The sequence below is a fragment of the Cyprinus carpio genome, chromosome A2 (assembly GCF_018340385.1).
Source record: "Cyprinus carpio isolate SPL01 chromosome A2, ASM1834038v1, whole genome shotgun sequence".
Taxonomy (NCBI): domain Eukaryota; kingdom Metazoa; phylum Chordata; class Actinopteri; order Cypriniformes; family Cyprinidae; genus Cyprinus; species Cyprinus carpio.
The window spans coordinates 15,436,682-15,456,402 of NC_056573.1; the positions used below are offsets into that span (position 1 = coordinate 15,436,682).

Genomic DNA, 19,721 nt, shown 5'->3' on the forward strand with positions numbered 1-19,721 from the left:
ATCTTATGTACAAAGTAACTGACACATTAATTGTTAATCCTTCGATCAGGTTTACATTTATTGACGGGTACAGTAGATATTTAAACTTAAATTTACATTCAGCTTCTGCCTCTAGTAAAAATGTTTAAGTTTTAAATGACTTCATCTTATTTGATAACAAGGTTTAATATTTTTAAACTATATGAGGCTCAAAGAAAAAGGTTTGAAGTAAAGGTGTCCTTTAGAAAAATATGATCCACAAGGTCAAAAACAGCTGGATGATGGAAGCCGATGTTTTCATGTGTTGAACTCGTAATCAAGCAGTTCTTTCTCCTGCTTTAGGTCTCAGAAAGGAATCAGTTTTTGCTGGCGTATAAACCGTTTGTTGGACCTTTTAATCCTTGCTTTTTTGCAAGCACCTATAAATGAATAAAAACAGCTCAGCCTGTTGCTTTACAAAACACATGTTGAGGGCATAATATACTCGCTGAACATGAAAATCTCACTACTCACCCAGTTTTTTATTCGCAAACTCCACAGCTGCACCTTGGCTCGCACCCCTTTTCTTTTTGAGAGATAGAAGCTCAGCATCTGAAGATAAATATACGCACAAATATTTTGAATATTCAGTTGGTATACAAAATCTTGTAAAAAAGAAAGGTCAACGCTTGAACTTACTGGTTGTTCTTTTGGTTCCTGGTCCATAAAGGCGGGACTGAACGAAGTCCGTGGCCCTTTGTTGCAGTGTTTTGGCAGCGGATTCATCCTTTATCCTCATTACTCTGTAGCTGACTGGTAAACTGAAATCAGACATATTTTCCATATGTACACTTGGAACCCTTTCAGGATGATGAATGTAAACACATACTATTATTATTACCTTTTTGGGGTTTTCTTAGGCATGGTCCCTGTCTCCTGTTCCTTAACTATAAAAGAGTTTGTCATTCAATACTTTAACTGACCAACGAAGAAAAAAAATGTCTAAAGTTATAAAAAAGTACAAGGTTATTACCTTTATTGTTGTGTGATGGCTTTGTTGATACCTTTTTGTAGATACCTTTATTGGCTGATAGATCTGTCTGTCTAAAATGAAGGAATAACAATCTGTTAAGTTTCCAAAATGATTTAAGAAATCAAACTGTTTCTATTCAGCTGGGGAACTTACTTTTGGGGTTTTGTATCAAATTCCTCCAAGAGCTCCTGAGGAAGAAGTTTTCTCTTCTGAAAAACAAGAGATATAACATTTCACGATATTTTGCCTTTTGCTAAATATACAATTTATTGTGAATTACGTTAAAGTGAGTAAACTTTTGTTGATAATAATAATAATAATGTAGACATCCTGAAGACAGTATTGACCACCCTGTACCTTTTGTTCTTGAAACAGCTGTTGTTTCTTTCTTCGCTTCTCTTTCAGCAGGTTCTTTTCTCTGAAAACAAAGTGAAGAACACAAATGTTTACCCCGCATTGGCTCATGTGCTCTGTGTCTGAAGTCAGTGGACTCACTCACAGACCTTTTGGCTGCATCCAGTGCATCTTTAACGCTCTTCAGAGCGACACTTTTGGACGCATCAAAGGCGACCTCCTCTGGGAGTTCATCATCACTGGATTCAAACTGAAGTGTCAGTTCAGACATTTTGTCAGTCTCTTTAAACGTATTCAACCTGATTTTAGTACACACGCTGGACGGGACTCGCCATATTAAAAAGCCAACAACACTAAACCTACATTAAAGACAGCCAAATCAAATCAAAAGCATTGGAAGCAATAGATGCTGCCATCTGTTGGTGCGGATGTCTCAGCAAGATCTGCTCGTAAACAAGCTGATGCAAATGGCGCAGTTTATAATAACAGCACATACTGAAGATATAAAGATGTCCGTTTTGCATATGATCTATATGTAACACATTCTTTCGATGCACAGAAATACTTATTGTTCATGAAGAACAAAAAGAGAAAATACTAATAACATTTATTGTTGTTACCACCTTATAAATTTACAATACTGATCGTTCAAATTGTGTGCCATTATTGTGGTGAAATTGTATGGTTCCTTACAACAAAAATGCAAATAATGCATTAAACAGGCGAATACCATACATTAATAATGCATTTATTATTATTATATTGATAATTCAAAATGCTCATAATTATTATGGTGAAATCTTATGGTTCGTTACAACAGAAACAAATGTAATGCAAATGATACTGTTCTTTATATATATATATATATATATATATATATATATATATATATATATATATATATATATATATATATATATATATATATATATACATACACATTTTAGTAATAAAACGTGATCTTAATATTTTTTTTCAGATCGTGAAAAATAATACTATGTGTTTGTCATACGGTTTGATAAATCTGACCAATCGGTGTTTCTGACGTGTTTGTGACATGGATGCTGCTGGTGCATTTTGGCATTTGGGTTCGATAGTACCACCAGCGCGGACGCTTTCTGGAAAATCCTCTGCTCCACTCGGAGGCCTTTCAATAGTTGTGTGAAAATTTAAATCTCTTGTGATTATAGCTTTGCACCAACAGTCATGTCAGGCTTTGTCGTTTTTGCACTAGCATTCTCGTTGTCCGCGACGGCGCGTTGTCTGGGCTTCCCCGCGTCAGGAGCGGCGGCGCCGCAGCCCTGTGTCGCGCCGTTACAGTGGGAGGGTCGGACCGTTGAATATGATCACGGGACGGGACGAAACACACGGGCGGCGGTCTCCTATGATGCACAGAATCAGCGAATTAGGGTCCTGGAGCAGAAGACTGGACACACACCATGTAAAAAGTACGAATTCATCAAATGTTATGAAATAGATTTTGATACAATTTTTTTTAACTCAATGTGCTTTATGTGTTATTTTAAAAATATCTAAACTTTTTTTTATTTATTTCAATTTAGTTGAGAAGCAAAACTAGTATTTATAAAGTCTTTGTTTCCAAAAAAAAAATCAAAAGTAACTATTATCATCATTATTATTATTACACCAACTATATTTAAAAATCAACTTAATTCAAAGAGAAAACAATTTTTTTCTTACCCCACAGATATTTTGTCTTGTTTTTAAGCTTAAAGTCTTTCAGTTTTGATTCTGAAAACAAGTTAAGTCATTTTACTTCTCAGGTAAATAAAAATATCCTGATTTAATGTTTAGATATTATAGGAAAACCAGAAAGACTGAGTAGGTAATTATTATTATTATTATCAGTAGTAGTAATAGTAGTAGTGTAAGTCAATTTTATTTTATGTTTATAGGCCAGTGCAAAATCTGCTTGACATCTTGAGCTATTATTCACCATTGTGTAGATGCAAATTATTTATTATTGTCAAAATCAGAATGGCCACACACAACTGAATCACTATAACTGATTGAATTGAATTAAAAAAAAGAGCAAATTTGCTTGCATTTAAAGTATTTGCATTGTGCAATTGTCTTTGAGGTTCTTTGAGTACATCTACCTGTTCAAGAGTGGAGTACTTTTCCAAATTGAAGAAATTACTAAGCAGTGTGCAAAGATCGCTCTGACGGAGGCCTGGGACCCTTATGATATTCCCCTGAACTCCACATACGAGGACCAGTATTTCATTGGAGGACCTGGAGACATGATCGAGGTCCAAGAATGGTCTGATCGGAAACCAGCTCGCAAAAGTATGTTTATTATAAGTATGTTTATACAGGACCTGTAATGTGGTCCTGATTTGCATGGTCAGCACTTTGCACATTTTTTCTGTCTTTCACAGATGAAGCTTGGGTTGGTGTGTACACTTTGAAGGACTGCTATCCCGTGCAGGAGACATACACCAAAAACAGTAGTGTGACCACGTCCACTCGCTTCTTTGACCTTCAGCTGGGCATTAGTGACCCTGGGGTGTTCGACCCACCCAGCACCTGCCAATCAGCTCGGACTGAGAAGATGATGTCTGACTGCTGAATACGTTGCTCTGCATTACATGCACAATATACATTAGCCATAATACAATAAAAAGCTTCAAAATAAATGATATTACACCGACAAAGAGCACATGAAATGAGTGCAGGTACTGTTAAATATAATAGTTCTTATTGATTTACAGTGGGAAATGTGCCTCACATATTATTGAAGCATCATTTTTAATATGCCACATTTTGGGCAAATTACAACTCTTGTGCTGATCCAGGGTGGACTAATGTAGCACTTAATTTTTTGCTTGACAGTTAATGTTCTGTTCATCTTATTATTTTATTTAGCATTTAAGTTGATTTAAAATGTGGATGCTTACAGTTAATTTCAAGTGTTAAAGAAACTTAATTCAATAAAACTGTTTACCTCACAACCATGTGGCATCGGAGCCTGTGTTGTTTGTTAACATAGAAATCACGTGACCACTGTCAAACGAAGCCTCTCTTTCTGTCCAGTCACGTTCGCGATTCACTTTGCGTGTTGAAATGTTCGATCCCCCATATCTTACTTTAAATTGGACTTATTCCTTTACATTTTAAATACCCAGTCATACAAGTGTTATGAAGGCCTTTGGCTGCTTTATTTTTTACTAACCAACACACAATTTTGAAGCTTTGAATCTTTTACTGAAACTGTTAGAGGAAAGCCTCAGTGCTTCAAGAGGCTTCATGTGCATGTCACTACTGTATACAGTGGGTATAAAAAAGAATTACCCATCTTTTAAATAATCAAATTTTGTTGCTTTGCAGCCTGAAATGAAGACGGACACAGTTTATGTTTTATCCAGCTGTACTGATTCAGTGCAACTTATAACATCCAAGTGAAAGAGATAAAGGATCACCCCCTCCTGAAATGACTTGTAAACTCAATCAGGTATAGCTAATCACCTTTTCACGCAAAAGCCATTTGACTTTCAACTGTGACCAGCTGTGGTCATTTTGATTAGCTCAGCATGAAAAGGCCTTTCCTGGAGCGTTTCAGTCCTTGGTAGTGCAACTGAATAAAACAATCAACTATGGGTGGCAAGGCACTGTCAAAAGATTTCTGGAGTAAAGTTGTGGACAGCCACAAGTCAGGAGATGGATAAAAAAAATTTAAAGGCTTTATCAATGCCTAGAAGCACAGTGAAGTATATTATTAAGAAGTGGAAGGTATTTAGTACAACACAGACCCTCCGTGGATCGGGACATCACTCCAAACTGGATGAAAGAGCCAGAAGGAAACTGATCAGAGAGGCTACCAAGACCAAGAGGCTTACAGCAACTCTGAAGCAGCTGCAGGAATTTATGACAAAGAGTGGTCATTGTATGCATGTGACAACAATATCATAGAATTCTCAAGAAAAATGTGGTTTGTATTTGAGGGTTGCGAGAAAAAAGCCACTCATCAAGAAAAGCCACATTCAGTCACGACTGAGCTTTGCCAAAACACACCTTGAACATTCTGAGGCAGATGAGGCCAAAGAATTCAATTTTAGTTTCAACACCAAACAATATTTCTGGCAGAAATCCAATACAGCTCACCATCCAAATAACAGCATTCCTACAGTAAAGTATGGAGGTGGTGATGTCCTGTCATGGGGGTGTTTCTCTGCAGCAGGAACTGGAGCACTTGTCAGGATAGAAGAAAAAAATGGATGGAGCAAAATACCGTCAAATTCTTGAGGAAAATGTGCTGCTCTCTGCCAGAAAGTTTTCAATGGTTAGAAGGTTTACCTTCCAACATGACAATGACCCAAAGCACACAGCAAAACTGACCACACAGCGGTTGAAGGAGATGTGCATGGCTTAGTCAGAGCCCAGACTTGAAAACCCCATTGAAAATCTGTGGAATGACTTGAAAACTGCAGTCCACAAACAGTCACCATCAAATTTAACTGAACTTGAGTAGTTCTGCAAAGAAGAGTGCGCAAATATTGCAGCTATTTTCTATACTCACTGTACCTTGATAATTAACATTATAAAAGGACATGAGTTAACAATGTTATCAAGTAATGTTTGATACAAGAATACAGTGACTCAAAAACTAAAACATCTATGTCTTTGCATTAAATAGCCTACATTATCACATTAAATATTTCACCAAAAGAATACTGAAATTATATTTAGACACATTGTTTAAAATCAAGACAAAAAAGATTTGGACTCTCAGTTTTCCACACTTAATGTGATGAACTACACCTGTGGTTTCTTGAGGAGAACTGTATTTTTTGAATGAATTACAGTCGAACAGTGAACAGGCCTGACGATCCTCCGGATTCTACTACATATCCCAGAATTCCCTTTTCAAAACAACATCACACTATTTCCTGTATGACTGGAACGAGAGTCGTTATATGGTGCGGAATTTTTAACGAAACGGGTAGATCCTCACCGATTTATTTTGGTTGACTGTAATACAAGGCGTAATTTTATAGGATTGCACAGCAAGGTAAGCGACAGGATCGATAGCTCTCATTTATTTTGATAGACCAATGCTAATATGACAAGAAATGAGCCTGTGGTGTTCTGTAAATAGACTCGATGTAACCGGATAGATTGTTTTCATAAGAGATTGTGAGTGTAGGATTGTTCATTTCGCTCGTTAACATTTAAGTTGGCATGATAGACATTAGTGGTGTATAATTATGACACTGTGTTTCAAATTTTGTGCAATTCGCGCTGCTTTTCCTGCTATACCGCTGTATTATCATCATGCTAGCCCAAAGCATGCAAATTGGTTTGGCAGAGCTCTGAAATAACCATTTCACACCATAAACAAAAACTAGTTCGAGATAATTGCGTTATATACTTCAATTTTTCATATTATAAAATGAATTGTAACGTGTATGTCTTTTTAGGGTAAGCAAATATCATGCCTAGTGTAATTAATTAAGTCTGTCTTACAGAGTGATATGCAAACTATGCAGTCCATAAGGCATGAGAATTCCTGTGCTGGTTGTTTTTCAGTAAACGACATCAGTAAGAGGAACAGACAGTTACTGTTCTCTTAAACTCTTGCCTGTTTTTTTTTTTTTTTAATGTTTTTTTGCAGTACTTCCTGATATGACTGGCTGGACTACATTTTCATAGTTACTATAATTAAGCCTAGGTACTGTTCACTCACCACAACAGTCCTTGCAGCTGTGATCAAAACTGAATTACAGCATGCTTTGTTGATTTTAGCAGGATTAATCCACTTAAAGGCTTTTGGCTGATAGCTGTGTAATTCTCAAGTGACATGATTTAAAACAAGTTAGAACATTGTTATGTTTTCATCATGATTTTAATCCTGCTTATTACACAACTACTTCAAGAGTTAATATTATATGGCCCCAAAATATGAATTTAAGTTGAAACTATTATTCAAAGTTACTTATCAGGGTTGGTTATACATTGTTGTCATGGGCAAGTATTCCAAAGAGGCGTGTAATGGAGGGCAACAGTTCCCACCTTCTTTTTCAGCAGCTTAGGTTCTGAAGTGTTTTTCCAATTCATATTTCCCCATAGTTCTCTGTTAAAGCATTATAAGCCAACCAGCTGCGAGGAGAATTACAACTTTACAAACCTCGATTTGATGCCAAAAGTATTTGGAAATTGGACAAAAAGACAAGACCGTCTACTTAATGACTTTAATTAAAACAACAGATGAATATAAAAATATTGTTTCAAAGATGTCAATTGTGTATATAGAAACAACAATTAAGTATTATTTCAAAATAAAGTGTTCTTTTGGTGTAATTTGGTGTTTCGATTCTCTGATTGGTGGAGATTTCTCGCAGAATCATGGGTAATGTAGTTTTTCACCAGGAATTCAGCTGTTAAACACGCTTATTTAAAAATAAGTTGATATAATGCAGACTGTTAGCTTGAACAAAACCATGAATCCTACAGTCAACAATATTGTAACTCACAGTAGATCTGCCTTTAAAGTTTTAAAAATTTAAATAGTTAAAAATCAATTCCCCTATGGATAAAATGAATGGGATTTTTTTTTCCTGTAACCCAGTTTTTTGCACTGTTTCATCACTTCTTTCTTTCTTTATTTGTGTGTGTGTGTGTGTTTTGAGTATATCCACTCAGTGACTCTACAGAATGTTTGATGGTTTTGTTGATTTTATTTTAAGACATCACAAAGTCCTGATCAAATGACAGTAATAACTATAAACCTTTGATCGCCGTATAAAATGCCTCCACTTTGCATGTATTTCAGAACTAGGCATGACTACAGAGTCTGCCTCTCCAGAAGAGTGAGTGTGGATGGAGTGACACGAGCGGACGAGACGGACGAGTCATGGACAGCCAGTGCAGCAGCAGTGTGGGCAACATTAACTCAACACCCATTTCTGCCCGTATCGAGTCCTATGAAGGAGAGAAGAAGTGCATCTCTGATGTCCGAAGAACATTTTGCTTGTTTGTGACCTTTGACCTTTTGTTTGTCACCTTGCTGTGGATCATTGAGCTCAATGTATGTTGTAGTAATACATTTCCATGAGATATTATTAACAATGTGAAGTTCTTAACATCTTTTAAATGTATGTGAAAAACACCTGTGTAATACTGATTTAGTTGCACTGCATTTTATTTGTATTTTGTTATCCAGGTCAACGGAGGAATACAAGAGCAGCTGAGGAAAGAGGTGTTGGAATATGATTACCACCAATCTTTTTTTGACATATTTGTAAGTACATACCCTCTATTTCAGGAATATTACCTTAACATTTGAGAAGGAATTTCAAGTAAATATTTTAGGTCAGATGGGTTTTGCTGAGAAAAAGGTTTGGGAATTCCTAACCTATTGCACAAGTAAATAAGACCTGCTTTTTAAAATATATTACATCACCAGCCTTTAAAGCTGTGAATAATGATGAAACTGGTGGTGGTAAAATATCAGGGCCAGACCATCCCACAGTTCCCTTTTCAAGGATGACTCTTCTCACTTAACATATGACCTCACTTACGCTCTTTCAACCACAGTTTCTGCCCAGGAAAACTTAGGCCTGGTTTCACAGACAGGGCTTAGATTAAGCCAGGATTAGGCCTTAGTTAAATTGGGACATTTAAGTAGTTTTTTTTTTTAAATGTGCCTTAGAAAAAAAACATTACTGGTGTGCATTTTGATACAAATCAGTGGCACACATATTTTAATTTCATGTCATATTTGAATTTTATTTCATGTCAGTGCAAGCTGCTTTCAGTCAATCATGCATTTTAGTCTGGGACTAGGTTTAAGCCTTGTTTGTGAATCCGGGCATTAATGATCTAAAAGGGATAGTTCACCTGAAAATGAACATGTTGTAATCATTTACTCGCCTTGATGGCGTTCCAAATGTGTATGACTTTTTTTTTTCTCCTGTGGAACGCAGAGGAATATATTTTGAAGAATGTTTTGTGTATATACTGTAAATCAGTGGCGTACAAAACAACAAAGAACTTTACTGACTTTCACTGTATGACATTTTTTTTTAAGTATCTTCTTAATCAAAGAAGGAAAGCCTTTTACAGGTTTGGAACAACATGACAGAATTGAGCTATTTAACCCTTCTATCTAGGGGTCACATGCTTATAAAGAGGCTTGTTTATTTGATATACACACCTAGTTCTTTGGTGCACTGAAATGAGAGTTTAAAAAAATATATTTTTAAATGTGAGAGTTCCTGTTATAGTGTGATACGGTAAAAAAAAAAAAAAGCTGTTGTTCTTGTTACTATTTTTTCAAGACAACTCTGTATTTGGGAAATGACTTTGCCGTGTAAGCAGTTGTGTGGTCTAGATTTATGCTAATACACAGTGCTGCCATTTTTAAAATGCTACTTCACAGCATTCTTTAAACTGAGGTTTTAATGTAACAAATCGTTTATGAAATGTTGATAGACCTGAAAGATTGATAGAACATAAAAGTGTGTTACATACACTACCATGCGAAAGTTTTCAGACTTTAATGGTCACCAAGGCTGCAAAATACAGTGATATTGTCAAATATTATTAAAATGTAAAATGTTTTCTGTTTTTATATATTTTTTAAAATCAAATTTGTTCCTGTGATGGCAAAGCTGAAATTTCAGCAGCCATTACTCAAGTCTAAAGCGTCACATGATCCTCCCTTCAGTGATCAAGAAACCAGAAAGAAAGAAATGACTTATTATCAGTGTTGTATATATGGAAGCAAAGGATCATGTTAGCGTATGAATGTTTGTCTCCTTAGCTCTTGGCTGTGTTCCGCTTTGCAGCCTTGATTCTAGCCTATGCAGTGTGTAAACTGCGCCATTGGTGGGCCATTGCGGTAAGTGGCTAAATACTTTATATTTCTCCATTCTCCACCAGAGGGCACTGTTGCTTTACTCACCAATAATGTGCACGTTATTGAGTTATATAAAGAGTTGCTTGATCAAAATAATTCGACTAAGCTTCACTTAAACGTATAATTGTATGGTTTTAAAATTGAATTCAATGATCATCATATCTCTACATTTCTTCATTACAGATAACTACTACAATTACAACTGGTTTTTTAATAGTGAAAGTAGTTGTATCAAAGGTATGAGATGTTTTTCATTAAACTTTTTTTATTAAGAGATTAATACATTGTTTGCATTGACCAACAATGTCGTTCTGTTTTCCAGCTTCTGTCACAGGGAGCGTTTGGGTATTTGTTGCCCATTCTATCCTTCATTCTGGCGTGGATAGAGACGTGGCTGCTGGACTTCAAAGTCCTGCCCCAGGAGGCTGGTGATGAAATCAGTGAGAATATAATACTATGATAACTATGATCAGTAAATGCTAATGGACATAGATGACATTATAACTTATGCTGATTGGGACTCATTTGCTCTTACAGTAGGTCAGTGTTGCAGTGTTTAGCTAACACGTGTGTCCTGTGTGATAGGGTATCTTTCAGTGCAGAATGCACTAGATCGAGAACCTCTTTTGTACCCAGGACCCGTTTCAGAAGGCCAGTTCTACTCTCCTCCTGAGTCCATGGCAGGTACTAATGACTTACTGTTCAGTACTAGCAGGACAAGCATGGAAATGGTTCTCAGGGCCACACGGAAACCTACAGTCATGTGTTTGTTACATTTTTTTTTTTTTGTAGTCATCGTTTATTTAAACAGATCACGGTTACAAACGAGAGATATAATGTTCTCACCACGTTTATACAACATTAACAGACACATATTTTCCAGGAAATGCCACTGTCAGAGCTCAGGTGCACTGCGGTGAGCAGTTTGAGATATTAAAGGAAAAATGTATTTAGAGGTGTTGCAGCTGTATTAAAGAGCTTTGCGAAAATATACAATTCCCTAGTAATAAATTGTAGATTTTGCTCCATTATAATTTTATATGTAATACACACTAAAATGTATTATTTGTATGGCAAATATCATATATTAAGTTGGGTGTCCACCTCAGAGATAACCACCATATTTATAATATTATATTAATCATATCATATAATAAAATATTGTATTTATTGTTACTACTGTAAGACCACATTTAATTATTATGTAATCTTCTCCAGTGCTTCCTGAATCTTTATTTATTTTTATATTTTTGATTCTGGACAATGAATATTTTAATGACGGTGTATTTATTAAACAAAAATAAATTATTTTATTTAACAAAATAAACAGGAAACAGGACAAACTTTTACAACTGTTACCTTAGATACTATTCAAAACTATTCTAAACGTATAACTTTAGTTAAAGTATTTGTATAATAACTTTTGCCCCATGCTGGTGATCCGTTTTACCACCTGCCTCCTTATACAGTTATAAGATGTTTCAACAAAATGGACCACTTTTATGATATATTTTCACACAAAATCTGTTTCAATATCTACTCCACACATATGGATATGTATGTATATGTATGTATGTACACTACCGGTCAAAAGTTTGGGATCAGAAAGACTTGTAATGTTTTTTAAAGAAGTCTCTTATGCTCATCAAGGCTGCATTTGTTTGATCATAAATAAAGGGGAAAAAAACAGTAATCTTGCAAAATGTTATAACAATATAAAATAATGGTTTCTGTTTTAATATCCTTTAAAATATAATTTATTTCTGTGATGCAAAGTTGAATTTCCATCAGCCATTACTCCAGTATAAAGTGTCACATGATCCTTAAGAAATCATTCTAATATGCTGATTTATTATTAGAATTATCGTATATGTCTTGCTGCCAAATATTTTTTTTGAAACTTTTTTTCAGGATTCTTCGATGAATAAAAAGTTAAAAAGAACAGCATTTATTCAAAATACAAATCTTTTCTAATTATTATTATTTTTTAAGTCTTGCTTACATTGGATTTTATTGTATTTTAATGTATATTAAAATATAAAACATAATTTTTAATTCATAATAATATTTCACAATATTAAATCCTGTAATTTCATGTATTTTTGTAAAGTTTCACAATATTAAATCCTGTAATTTCCTAGTGTATGTATGTATGTATATGTATATACACACAGACACACACACACACACACACACACACACACACTCTGTTCAAAAGTTTTTTTTTTTTTTTAACTGCATAGGCCAGAATCAAGGCTGCAAAACACAGCCAAGAGCTGAGGAGAAAAACATTCTTATACTAATGTTATCTTTTACAAACACTAATGTTCACAGTTTGGGTTCAGTAAGTAACAGTTTGTGGTAAGATTTTTAAGAAATAAAAGAATACTACTTTTAGCAAGAATACAATAAACTGGTCAGAAGTGACATTAAAGACATTTATAATCTTGCAAACAAAATCTTTAAAGAATCCTAAAAAAATCTAGATCTCTAGATTTTTGTATTAACAGTATTTCTAGTTTGACAGCTTTTTTATTTTGTTTGGTTTGTTTGTGCTTCTCTTTTCATTCTTTGCACTTCTTGATAATTGCATCAGCAGTGTCCAGTCCGTTGTGGGCAACTAAAATCTTTTTGACATTGCTACAGTATGTGTCCCTTTTGTGTTTTCTGCATTCATTTTAAATAATCGCACATGTCTTTGCATTACTCTGTGCCTTTGTATGCTTTATATTTACATGCTAAAAAAAGGATCACTTTACTGTGCTGATTTTTTTCAGAAAGACGTTATTCATCTGGGTAAACAGAGCTTTTAAAAAGAATGAATACTCCAACATTTATGTATGTGTGTGTGTGTGTGTGTGTGTGTGTGTGTGTGTGTGTGTGTGTGTGTGTGTGTGTATGTTTTTCATTTTTCAATATTATTTCAGTTGTTGCTTAGAAAAGCATCTCAAACAACAGATTTATGTGTACTTTATTAATAGGAAAAAATTTAAAGCTTGAATATTTTTATGAATATTACATACCTTGTGCATTTATAAAAACATCTTCACTGTGTTTTTTTTTTTTTTTTTCGGCTTGTTTATTGTGTGCAAACAACAGCCATGTTCTAATTGCGAACACTGATGTTAATCACACTAATATGATCTTTTGCTTCTGTAGACTCTGATGAAGACCTTGATGATAAACATGATCTTGAGAAGCCCATCGTCTAGCAGGTATTAATATTATTAAGTGTTTTTCTTCCTCAGTTGATCTAATCTAATTAATGTAAATAATAGGTTGTTATTTTGCTCTTTTTATTAGGAGCTCAGAGTACAACAGCCTCTTCCGGCGCTGCTCGACCTCAGGCCGTGTGTCTTAACATGTGACCAGAACTAGACAGTCACTCTGCCTTAGATCTACTATCACCATGATCAGCAGTTTGTTTATCTGTCTCTATCTGACAGATAGAGACAGATAGATAGTGCAATCAATTTTTTTGTGTCTTAAGTTTTTTCCACTGAACAACAAAAAAAAACAACTATAGTTTATGCAGTACGGATTGAAAAAATGAAGGATTTTAATGTGTATTTTGAACTTAATCATCAAACATTTAGCTTGTTTTCACATGACACTTCAACTGCTTCTGTGTAACAAAACGACTGCCGTCTCACGTTTATGCTATGAGCTCCATATGTGTATTAACTCTGATCTCACATACATCACTGGAGAGGACCTAAATGTGAATAGCAGTATAGTCTCAGGTCTACACTGCCACTCATCCATGTGAGAATATTTAATTTTTATCCCATCTGTTTTTTTTTTATGCGTTTTCTACCAGTCTGTGAGTTTTTAGAATGAACAGAGAGATGATAGAGGCTTGATTTATTTGTAAAATAAAGGACTTGCCAAGTTTTGCATGAAGCACACTTAAATGAAGAAATATATGACTTGTAATGATGCATGGATTTGTTATGCTTTTATGTTTGTTTGTTTTTTTGGGTCCACTTCAGGAAGCATTCCTAAATCATCCTAAGTAAGTAGAAGAAATCGACTTCCTGTTGAGTTAACTTGTGCCATGCTTACTGAATAAGGGCTTATGTGCCCGCTGCAGGTCTGGGACCTCCGGAATTTAAGAATCTCCACACAGTATGTACTTTTCACAAAGCCTCAAGTGTGCAAGATGATGGCAGATTGTATTCTTCTTTCGTTATGCATTAAAACAAGTACTGCTTTTATTAAATGTGAGTCTTTATGCATGCCTTTCTACAGCCTGAAAGCGGAAGAGGGGAGCGGAAGCCCCAGCTGAGAGCTAGCTTGTGCTCTCACGGATAGTGCAACCTCCTCGCCCACAAATAACAGCTTAGATTAACAAGACAAACACCCTGCAGCCGCTAATAAATTATCAGCCAATCATACTGAGGTTAAACTGCTGCATGTTTTCTTTCCAGTAAGCGCCTCCGCTTGTGGTGTGTACATACCCAACCACATTTTCCTACCACAGCAGTTTCAATCACCATCGGGATGTTTTCACATTCGTGTCAAGGGTTTTGATCTTTAAACGTACTTAATGCGTATACAAGAAATGTTTTTTTGTAGTGTAGTAAACCAAATAAAGTGTAATTCAGTTTTTTTTAGTACATTTTAAATAGAAAAATTGGTAACACTTCACAATAAAGTTTCATTAGTTAACATCAGTTAATGTATTAACTAACGAACAAACAACGAATAAAACATTTGTTACAGTATTTATTCATCTTTATTTATGTTAGTTAATAATTATACAGTTATTCATGGTTAGTTCATGTTAATTCACAGTGCATTAACTAATGTTAACAAATAAAACGTTTGATTTTAATAATGTATTAGTAAATGTTAAAAATAACATTAACTCAGATCAAATAAATGCTGTAGAAGTATTGTTCATGCTTAGTTCATGTTAACTAATACAGTTAAACACTGTTAACTAATTAAAGATTGTAAAGTGTTACTGAAGTTAGTTTATGTTAACTAATACAGTTAGTTAAAATAATTTAGCAGACATTTTAATAGTGAAGTTTAGTATTATTATTATTATAGTATTTATTATTATTATAGTATTATTATTATAGTATTATTGGCACCTAATTAAATACTTATCTGATACCATATTTTATTGGTATTTTGATTATCCCATGTCTAGGATAAAATGCATAAAGGCAATCATCTTTTTAAATGATCATTTAATTTTTATTTTTATGATGATTTATTAAAAAAGTGCATTTATATAGAGAATTCCTTTTATTACACACCTAAAAATAACATTTCATTTATTCTATGAGCAGATTTTATTCTGAGAATGCAAGAAAACAGAATACAATGTGAAAATAAAATGCATTTTAAATTTGGGTACATTACACATTTTTTAAAAAAAAATCTAAATATCGCATTTCAAAGATGCAAAAATAAATTGTGCAAAGCAGATCTACAATGAATTTAAAAGCAATATGGTTAAGCAGAGATAACATAGCTGCAGATACGCATCTATTCTTTAGTCAGCGAAACATGCTAATAAACCTTTGCTTGCTTGATATTTATCTTATCTTAGCATTAAATCTCTAAGAGCTTTCGTCTTTCTTTCTTCCAGCTTTTCTCTTTAAAAGAAAGATAGACACAACACAAAAATACAGTCCGTTCTTCATGATCATGACACCATATGCATAGACAAACACGTACAGACTGGATATTTGCTCTGAATCTCCTGTAATAAAGCAAAAAATAAAAAACAGTTATTAATAAAAACATTTATATGTTAATAATTTTATTCATACCGTATAGGTACCACGCATAACATATCTGTGTAAATTATGTTTTAACAATATATGTGAATTCAATGTTTTAGCAGGAATGTTTTGACAACGTAAGTTTTTTCATTTTGGTCCATTAAAGTACAATGTGAATAACAGTATTAAGACAAATAGGATCAGTTAGATCAGAATAGTTCAGTGACTCTATAATCATCATAATATTCGATTAAATGACTTCATGAAGCATAAAAAGAAAATGTACAAATGATCACACAAATGATTTTAACTGATCCAGGCAAAATATATTTTAAATGATTAAATTTTGGTTTTTAGATTTTGAAATACAAAAATAGTAAAAAAAAATTAAAAAAATCCATCCAAATGTATCTATATTTATGTGTATGTATATATATATATATATATATATATATATATATTAATTTATTCACCTGATATTTGCATGGTCTCCTCAGAGTCGGGTGGACATGTTGGGCTAGGTCCCTTTGCTGTTTTAATGTCTTCTAAAATATAACAATACAGTCACAAAAATTAAATGCACACACATGTATTTCTATATAATGTCATACAATTTTACAGTTTCATCCATATGTTAACACTGTAATGTTTCATTCAAATAAAAACAATTTCAATTATAATGAATTCTTTATTAATTCTTTGATTTAATTAAGGTTTTAATGAGGTTTCAATATATAATAAGGAATAATTATTTATAATCAAAGCTCTCTTTCTTGTATAGTATCATTTGTGTTGTATTATTTTTTTTATTGATATTTGTTTTTAGTAAAAGTTTCTTCAAATTACCTCTCTTCATTTCAAGTATTTTGTTGTTTTAAATTTTTTATTCATTGGTTTTGTTGTATTTGTAGCTGTTGTTTTCGGCCGTGTTTTTATCTACAATCATCATACTTGTCACAATTTTTTTATCTTTGTAACTCTGTTCCACAACATCTTCCTTTGGTACAGCCGTCCATTCTTCTGTTTCGCTCTTTTTTGCCCATGTGAATTTCACCAAGTAAGGAACCGTGCCACTTGCATGGCATAACATTGTCTGTTTGCCATGTTTGTCACTGTATTTCTTTGACGGTAGGTATCCAGACACCTTTGGTGACTCAACCGTGTTTCCTGGACCTTAAGAGAAACACGTTGAACATAGCTTCATTCATCAGTGAGCAAATAAGCAAAAAAAAAGGATGACTGGCAAAGTTTTTACTTAAAAATTATATAATTTTATGCATTTGAAGAAAATCTGACACTGTTTCCTACCAGTTACAATCAGCCGAGTTCCAGATCCAAATCTTTTGATCCAGTTGCCCACTCAGATTAAGTCTATTACAAATACTTCTGAACAACCCAAAACCTTCTAGCCTGTTATATAATTGATTTAGACCATTGTTCCTGATGGTCTACACTATTTTAAAGCGATAGTTCACATAAAAACTGTCACCATCACCTTCATGCCATTCAAAATCCATGACTTTATTCTTCTATTTACTGCAAAAGATATTTTGAAGAATGTTTCTACTGTTTCTGTTTGTACAATGGAAGGCTCAACACAGAAAACAACACTTTTTATTTTCAAAACAACATTTTTTATCAATATATAATTTTTTGTTTTTTACTTTTTTTTTAATTTATTCTTTTTGTTTGATACAAGGGTAAGTAAATGATGACAGGCTTTTCATTTTGCGTGAACTATGACTTTAACATATTTTCTCCTTTTTACGCAAACAAGCACACTAGTTAAGCAGTATGGAATTGCTTTTCTAGCTATTCTTCTCTCTGTCTCCAGCTGAATTACACAAGTAATTGGTGTGAAATTAAGTTGGCAATGCTTAAAATCTGCCTAGAAGACCTTAATTATATGAATTTTTCCTTACCTGTCACATAAAGTCGAGTACCCGAACCAAAGACTTTCTTGTCTCCCACAGTCATTTGCTCTTGAGCAAAAAGGTGCAGCTTGTGCAAAAGAGCCTCTGCTGTTGCTTCATGTTGTGGAACATCCCTGTAGAATCTTTAATATTGGCTAAGAAAGAAAAAAATGAATATTAATTTTGATTTTTGTCACTGAGGTGCTAAAACACTTTTAAATGACTTCTGCAGTGAACAAATCCAGCAATAACTGTGTGCCATATCACACTGTTACCATTAGGGACTGCATGAGTCTTCCAACAGACTCATGGCCAGAAAACAAGCTGGGACTTGACTCAACAGTGGAAAAACAGTGGTCTGTGGCTAAGGGGAGTCCACTAAACTTTTAGAATTTTTTTTTTTTAATAATAATCAGTTAATTAAACTATTAATTTAAGTGAAGGCCTTTTGTCTGCTTATCGGAGCAGCTTTTTCAATTCTGTTGATTCCTTAAATGCTACAGCTTACAGTTTCTTATTATTCATCAGCACATTTATCCTTCAACAGTCAAAATGTCATTCCTTGCCCATTTTAAACCTTGTCCTTATTTTCCCAAGTGTTCAGCATCAGCAAACACTATTTTCAGTGCATAAAAATTCATTGATTCAGTGTTTAACAGATGGTTTTTATGTCATCATGGCTTGTGGTTTCAGATGAAAGCAGGAAGCCTGCTGAGTTTTTGTACAGGGTGTTGATATTTATTACTACTGTGCCGCCTGAGACCCAGCAGGCACAGTAATACACCGCTGAGTGCTCTTCTTTCAGTTCAGGTATTTTCAGAGCCAAATTTGACGGTTTCCTATCTATTTTAAATGATTCAAAACCAGCATCATTGTTTGTGGCTCCACCTGAAATTGATGAATATAATATTCTTCTTAAGGGGTTTTCCTCCTTTAGTTGATACCAGTGAATGTAGCCACTGCAGTCTGATGGATAATTACAGTCTATAACAACTGTCTTGTCCACAGATTTGATCAATGAGCTTTTCTGTTGCAGTTCCACATTTCCATCCACTGCAAAAAATAACAATCAGACTTGACTTAAAAGCATATGTTGCCCTAGGTAAGATATAACAGCTGATGTAAATATCAAGTTAATGTTTATAACTTGAAAATTATAACAGAGAAAACGATGGTATATATTGAAAACTTCAAAATGAGAAGACTCACCATTACATAAAAGGTAAATAAGAAACAAAAAATATAACTGCATTTGAAGACTCATGATGGCAGAGAGTGACTGGTGAGCGTCTGTCTTCATTCTGGGATGAGGGGAGGTCATATGGGAGGTTTATGATATTAAGTTTCCGGCCTTCATGCTAATCTGAGATTGTTTTGTGGTTCATGATTCAGATGTGACAGATTCTACAGCTTCTACTCTTGTGCTTTAGTATTTCACAAATATAAAATCAGCATAGGTGGTTTCAATGTTTTTGAAAGGAGTCTCTTATGCTCGCCAAAGCTTCATAACTGATCAAAAATACAGTAATATTAGTAAAATTTTGAAATATTTAGTAAATTTAGTTAAAAGTTTTATGTTATTTTATGTAATTATTTTAATGTTTTTGTTTTAAGCTTTATTTTTTTTTGCCATTACCTCAGTGTCACATGATACTTCAGAAATGTTTCTAATGGACATTTCATCAGTTTTCAACACTGAAAATAATAAGAAATGTTTATTGAGCACCAAATCAGTATATCTGAATGATGTCTGAAGACTTCAGTAATGACTGCTGAAGATTCAGCTTTAACAGGAATAAATTACATTTTTAAATAGATTAATATAGAAAAGAGTTATTTTA

At 33.9% G+C, this 19,721-nt stretch overlaps 4 protein-coding genes across 4 annotated transcripts; 2 read left to right on the forward strand and 2 right to left on the reverse strand.

Moving 5' to 3' along the window:
- Positions 1 to 30: 30 nt before the first annotated feature.
- LOC109075789 (nucleolar protein 7-like) lies at positions 31 to 1,711 on the reverse strand. The gene is made up of 8 exons (XM_042774955.1): positions 1,495 to 1,711; positions 1,349 to 1,409; positions 1,145 to 1,200; positions 992 to 1,062; positions 860 to 905; positions 658 to 779; positions 493 to 570; positions 31 to 398 (listed from the first exon to the last, which is right to left on the reverse strand). Exons 1-8 carry the CDS (start codon positions 1,614 to 1,616, stop codon positions 325 to 327), a joined length of 630 nt encoding a protein of 209 aa, XP_042630889.1. The 5' UTR covers positions 1,617 to 1,711; the 3' UTR covers positions 31 to 324.
- A 701-nt stretch (positions 1,712 to 2,412) lies between these two features.
- Positions 2,413 to 4,321, forward strand: LOC109075791 (mammalian ependymin-related protein 1-like). The gene is made up of 3 exons (XM_019091649.2): positions 2,413 to 2,793; positions 3,447 to 3,655; positions 3,748 to 4,321. The coding sequence occupies exons 1-3, from the start codon at positions 2,552 to 2,554 to the stop codon at positions 3,936 to 3,938; spliced, it is 642 nt and encodes a 213-aa protein (XP_018947194.1). The 5' UTR covers positions 2,413 to 2,551; the 3' UTR covers positions 3,939 to 4,321.
- A 1,844-nt stretch (positions 4,322 to 6,165) lies between these two features.
- On the forward strand, positions 6,166 to 14,448 carry LOC109075790 (STARD3 N-terminal-like protein). The gene is made up of 9 exons (XM_019091646.2): positions 6,166 to 6,377; positions 8,139 to 8,393; positions 8,529 to 8,606; positions 10,131 to 10,208; positions 10,410 to 10,463; positions 10,549 to 10,666; positions 10,812 to 10,910; positions 13,386 to 13,441; positions 13,530 to 14,448. Exons 2-8 carry the CDS (start codon positions 8,220 to 8,222, stop codon positions 13,436 to 13,438), a joined length of 654 nt encoding a protein of 217 aa, XP_018947191.1. The 5' UTR covers positions 6,166 to 6,377; positions 8,139 to 8,219; the 3' UTR covers positions 13,439 to 13,441; positions 13,530 to 14,448.
- A 1,018-nt stretch (positions 14,449 to 15,466) lies between these two features.
- Positions 15,467 to 19,204, reverse strand: LOC109090164. The gene is made up of 7 exons (XM_042767832.1): positions 19,090 to 19,204; positions 18,644 to 18,933; positions 17,890 to 17,947; positions 16,872 to 17,140; positions 16,814 to 16,835; positions 16,441 to 16,512; positions 15,467 to 15,945 (listed from the first exon to the last, which is right to left on the reverse strand). The coding sequence occupies exons 1-7, from the start codon at positions 19,199 to 19,201 to the stop codon at positions 15,803 to 15,805; spliced, it is 966 nt and encodes a 321-aa protein (XP_042623766.1). The 5' UTR covers positions 19,202 to 19,204; the 3' UTR covers positions 15,467 to 15,802.
- Positions 19,205 to 19,721: the final 517 nt, after the last annotated feature.

Bases quoted from the DNA above. Each gene is read 5' to 3' on its own strand.
- LOC109090164 (XM_042767832.1), bottom strand. From the start codon at position 19,201: ATGACCTCCCCTCATCCCAGAATGAAGACAGACGCTCACCAGTCACTC. The intron at 17,141-17,889 runs GTAAGGAAAAAT...GTTTCTCTTAAG, and splicing joins TACTCGACTTTATGTGACAG to GTCCAGGAAACACGGTTGAG. The intron at 16,513-16,813 runs GTAATTTGAAGA...GTTATATTTTAG, and splicing joins AATACTTGAAATGAAGAGAG to AAGACATTAAAACAGCAAAG.
- LOC109075791 (XM_019091649.2), top strand. From the start codon at position 2,552: ATGTCAGGCTTTGTCGTTTTTGCACTAGCATTCTCGTTGTCCGCGACG. The intron at 2,794-3,446 runs GTACGAATTCAT...ATTGTCTTTGAG, and splicing joins GGACACACACCATGTAAAAA to GTTCTTTGAGTACATCTACC. The intron at 3,656-3,747 runs GTATGTTTATTA...TGTCTTTCACAG, and splicing joins TCGGAAACCAGCTCGCAAAA to ATGAAGCTTGGGTTGGTGTG.
- LOC109075790 (XM_019091646.2), top strand. From the start codon at position 8,220: ATGGACAGCCAGTGCAGCAGCAGTGTGGGCAACATTAACTCAACACCC. The intron at 8,394-8,528 runs GTATGTTGTAGT...TTTGTTATCCAG, and splicing joins TGTGGATCATTGAGCTCAAT to GTCAACGGAGGAATACAAGA. The intron at 10,911-13,385 runs GTACTAATGACT...TTGCTTCTGTAG, and splicing joins TCCTCCTGAGTCCATGGCAG to ACTCTGATGAAGACCTTGAT.
- LOC109075789 (XM_042774955.1), bottom strand. From the start codon at position 1,616: ATGTCTGAACTGACACTTCAGTTTGAATCCAGTGATGATGAACTCCCA. The intron at 780-859 runs GTAATAATAATA...GTCTGATTTCAG, and splicing joins CCTAAGAAAACCCCAAAAAG to TTTACCAGTCAGCTACAGAG. The intron at 571-657 runs GTAAGTTCAAGC...ATTTATCTTCAG, and splicing joins AGGAACCAAAAGAACAACCA to ATGCTGAGCTTCTATCTCTC.